The 5,000-nt window shown below is 45.7% G+C and overlaps 1 protein-coding gene across 7 annotated transcripts in view; it reads left to right on the top strand.

Annotated features, from left to right (window-relative positions):
* Positions 1-3,238, top strand: part of adamts5 (ADAM metallopeptidase with thrombospondin type 1 motif, 5 (aggrecanase-2)) — a 37,854-nt gene extending 34,616 nt beyond the window's left edge. For all 7 annotated transcript variants that reach the window (XM_083632667.1, XM_083632668.1, XM_083632665.1 and 4 more), the window contains exon 9: positions 1-3,238. This exon is cut by the window's left edge and continues 240 nt beyond it. In XM_083632667.1, coding sequence (XP_083488793.1) covers positions 1-415 — 415 coding nt within the window. In that variant the 3' untranslated portion in view covers positions 416-3,238.
* The last annotated feature ends 1,762 nt before the right edge of the window (positions 3,239-5,000 follow it).

Raw genomic sequence — 5,000 nt, 5'->3', positions numbered from 1 at the left:
CCCCGGGGCCCTCCGGGAGGCCCTGGTGGTCCAGATCCTGGCCACGGACGCTAAAAAGGCCCTGGATGTTCGCTACAGCTTCTTCATGCCGCGCCGTTCGCCTCCCGCGGTCGTCCCCCACCAAAGGTTGGCCCCTCTGCTGAGCAGCACGACGGTCTTGACCACCACCACGAGGGCCAGCACCACTACGTCCACGTCCGCACCCCCTCCTCCGCCCACGGCCCCGGGGCCCTCCACCGCGCCGCCGGGGCCCCAGTGGGTCACGGGCTCCTGGATGAGCTGCTCCAGGACTTGTGACACAGGCTGGCAGAGCCGGACGGTGCAGTGTAAGGACCGCGGCGGCAAGCTGTCCAAGGGCTGCGTGCTGGCTGCCCGCCCCTCCGCCTTCAAACACTGCCTGGTGAAGAAGTGCTGAGGGCGGCCGGGAAACAGACACTCAAGTCGAGGATGGAGAAGAAGTTATAATCTGTAACTCTGGCTCTGGAAGGGGTCGTCAGTGCTGGATGTAGGACCTTGAATGGGACAGTCGATTTAAGATGTAGAACCTTAAATAGGACCGTGAATGTGGGCCGTAGGGGGCTGGACCAGACACACAGAGACCCAAGAGACAGAAGACTCTGCATTGCCCCTGTATGCCAGAGAGATGTCATGGAATTGTAAAAGCTATGCAGAGGACATTGGACAATATATGGACAATTCAAATCCATATAAAGTGCAAATAGCGGGGACAGTTGCCAGGCCCTGGCATAGCTATGGACTTAAGTTGCATGTCATTTACATGTGGACAAATAATGTGTCTGTCCTGTCGACTCGGTGTGTATTGCCCTGTAATGCTATGTGTGTCATGTGGAGTTTTTTTATGCTATTCCATAATGTTCTTATCACTGTGGGCGTTTGGAAGTTTGTCCTTTGTCCCTGTTTGTGTCCCAGACAACCGCCCCGACCATGGGAAGCACTCACTATCCACTCTCTCATCTTCGTCCAATCACGTCCCCCTTCCAAACCGCTACGCCCCACCCACAACCCTGCCCTACCTTATATGACCGGTCTGCCCAACTTCCTCATGTGGACTGAAAACCAGGAAGCAAGACGAGGAACTGGAAGAACATAAAGTAGTTTTCCAAACCAGTTCCCATTACAATTCTCAAAAAACAACAGGATGGCAGATTCAAGAAGCCAAAAGTTGACTTGCCAACCGAGGATGCATCGGATGACGACTCGGCCGACCAGAGTGAATGGGAAGCCCGAGCATCGCATCCGAACAGCGTTAGAGTCTGTCGGGTAGAAAGCCGACCGAATCAGCTGTGTGTCTTAACTGACCGCGTCAAGACCACCGGCCATCTTGGATTTGACAATCGCCTCCAGTGTAGAAATGACAGCATGGTGGGTAGAGAGAGCACGGTGGCCTTCAGGGGACAAACCTTGCAACTGTAAGATTGACAAAGGGGCAAGGCGACATGACACTCTATAACCTATAGAGTATGATTTTGACATGTAAACAGGTTTGGGGCAATGCTTGACATTGTGTGCGTGTGTGCGTGCGTGTGTGTGTGTGTGTGCATGTGTGCACCTGCTTGCACCTGTGTGTATCCCTGTGCCCACGCCTGCGTTTAAAACACGTATGTAACCTAAACATGTGTGACACAATAGTGTTTTTGTCCTCTACTGCATCTATAAGCTTTTTGTATCTACCCTCTCAGCTCCGCCTGTTAACAGTCACGATCGAGTGCCTAAGTCACGCTCTCTTCCGGGTTCGGCATGGGACCTAGGGGATTTCATTCCCCATTAATTTTCCCATAGACATTTTGTAAAATCCTTATAAATAAAAGTTTAACTTGGTCAAAGCAAGCAATTCAGCTATATTCAGAATCACGAGAGACCATTGAACATTTCACTCGGGCCAAAATAAATAAATAAAAATAATGATGATCCCCCCCGGGGGGAGTTAAACTCTTTAAATAAGGATTTTAAGAAACGTCTATAAAATTTGAGAATTCACTTCCTCAGGTCCCATGGGCAGACTTTGCTGGGAGGTTTACGTGCCCTGTGTTTTCACATCGACTGTCTGCCTCTCTGTTTGTTCGTCTGTTTATCTGTTTAGGAAACAAACAACGCTAGTATGACAATGTGTGCCCTGGATACTCGCAACGACAGCAAGAGGGAAACTAACCCTGTCCTTATGCAATTCAGCTCCACCTCTCTCTCTCTCTCTCTCTCTGTCTGTCTGTCTGTCTCTCTCTCTCTCTCTCTCTCTGTCATCTCTCTCTCTCTCTGTTGTCTCTCTCTGTCTCAGGCATCTGTCTCTCTCTCTCTCTTGTCATCTCTTTCTCTCTCTGTTTCTCTCTCTCTCTCTGTCGTCTGTCTCTGTCTGTCATCTGTCTCTCCCTCTCTGTCTCTCTCTTTTCACCACTCAATCCCTATTCCAGGATCCACTCATCTATCGAGTCGCTTCATTCACTAGATTGACGCTACAGACTTTGGAGAAGTAGTACTTGCAAATAAATTGTTCATTTTCATTCAACACTTCCGTTTGTGCCAGCAGCAGATGATTTGTTACAGAAACTAGAGCTTCAAATACCTTCCCTGTGATTATCTCAGCTTCCTGACACTGAGTGGCAAGCTCCACCCATCTGGCACCTATTAAATTCAAACAAACCATCCCAAATATTTGCAAATGCTATTTCACCCAGGTCGACATACGACATACTCTCTTCCCTCCCCTATTCAGATTCACACAAAGAATACACAATGTAAACATATTTTTATACAATTAAAAGATCTCTCATGTATGCGTTAGTATTCAACCATATTTACACAGAAAAACATGTGCAAACACACACAAATTTAAACAATGCATCTTGTACACAGTATTTGTGTAATAAACACACATGCATGTATGCGTACTCACACAAAGTATAAATATTTTTTTTAAGTTTTACACACATTTTTGAAAATCGAAATTCTAATGATAGCACCGGCATACATACACACACACACTCAACACACAAACCCTAGTCTGACTCTTCCAGTGGGAAAAGACCCTTTCGCTGAACGACAGAAACACAGCACTGAACTTGTAATTTATTGTTTGTACAACTGGTATGTGTGAATAAAAAACAAACGTGATGAGTTTTATTTATTATGGTAATTTTTTTATCAAATTCATAGAATATGACTGTGCAGAATCATTCCTTTGTAAGAAAATAGTGTTGTTTTTCTAGTCATCCACATGAATATATGTACATAAAATCTATATATTTAAATATCTGTGCATCTGTGTCGTTCATTTTTATCTTGGGTGTGATGCATTTAGGGACATTTTGCATTTCAATCATGAGAGACTAGAAGAGAGTACAATGACTTTAATGATACAATAACAAATTAGATTTGGCGTATGAGACGTGAGGAGAACGTCAGTGATTTATAGGATAGAGAATTCCCTCCATAGAGAATTCTACAGGAGTCATGACATTGGTGGTGTCCAGGGGAGGAGGTGGGACAAAACAACTGCATCGCCGGAGATCAGCACTGAGGGGTAACAGGACATGGTTAGTTACAACCAGTAGGTACATGGGATCTGATATACTCTCCAGTTAAGTGATTGGCCAGCAGGCCAGCGTGGAAGACTGTGAATGGACAAGGAATGAAGGGGCGTACATATCAATGAATGAGTGATGTGACCTGAACAGGGCGTTGACTGCAGAGGGGAGAAGGAGATGAATAAAAGGGCATGCAATCAATGAATGGGATGGTTGATCAGGCGTTGCTAGGGGAGGTAGTCTTCATTATTGAAATATAGGTTGAGACATATACATACAAAGTCTGTTTCATCTTGTATTTGTATCTATGAACAAGATCAAAAAAATAATCTGCACACTTAAATCTGTGCAAAAGGCTCACTTTCATTTGCTGAGCTTTCGGTCTCTTAGACCTTCATCAGAGCAGACAAACAAAGGTATGCTCTGATGAAGGTCTAAGAGACCGAAAGCTCAGCAAATAAAAGTGAGCCTTTTGCAGATTTAAGTGTGCTGATTCTTTTCTTTTTATTACGTACTCATTGCTTCCAGCACCTTAATAAAGAGTCAGCGCTCGGTTTTCCTGCATATCTCTGAATAAGAGAAGACTGGAGTCATCAACACATTATTGATGCATCATAGTTTCTGTCGGTTGTGTTGTTGTCTGTTGCATGACGTGTCCGGAAAACTAGTTCAAACCACAGGTTAGTCACAGGTTATGTGGAGAAACAGGTTGCCCACTAGCCTACTTTAACCATATTAACCATACTGCTATAGCATAATGAAACCAATAACAAGTTAGGCTTCATTAGTTTAAAAACTATAAAAATGTTGTGTTATTGATGTATCATCCTTCTTCTCACTGCTGACACTTTATGCTTAGACTGAGAGCAATGTTCTAACATAAAGTGACAACAGATTTAAGTGTCATTTAGCCGTCGATATAGGCAAAGCATGGCACGGACATCACCAAGGTTAGTGGTTACATCAGTGATGTCATAATAGTCCCACTGATGATGTCATCAGTGATGTCATAAGAGCAAAATCAAGTCCCAGAGGCAGACACTGAAAGAAGTGGGAGTCTGGCTTCAGACCCCCGTCTTCCGCCATGGACAGCTGTATGTTGCCAGGTCCAGGACAGGTGATCCAGCATCCCTGTGGACCAGCCAGGGCGAGGCCGCGTAGCGGCCGAGCTGCATATGCGGGCTGCAGGGCTAGCTCGGTAAACTGCAGGGTGGGCGAGGCCGCGCAGCAGGCGAGCCTATCGAGCGTGTGTAGCACGCAAAAGATGCCTAGTGTGGTTAAATCTACAATGCAGAGGCAACTCACTGGATAAAGCTGGCCTGTGATGAATCAGCTGAATGAGCTGAATGTCAAACATTTGTATGTCATTTGCTTGGCTAGACCAAGTCAGTGCTACAGTTGATTCTGGCAATGGTAGGGCGAGACCGTGTGTGGTGTGTGTGTGTGTGTGTGTGTGTGTGT

The sequence above is a fragment of the Poromitra crassiceps genome (genome assembly GCF_964638095.1).
Source record: "Poromitra crassiceps genome assembly, chromosome: 3".
Lineage (NCBI taxonomy): Eukaryota > Metazoa > Chordata > Actinopteri > Beryciformes > Melamphaidae > Poromitra > Poromitra crassiceps.
This window is presented reverse-complemented; position numbering and strand designations above follow the sequence as displayed.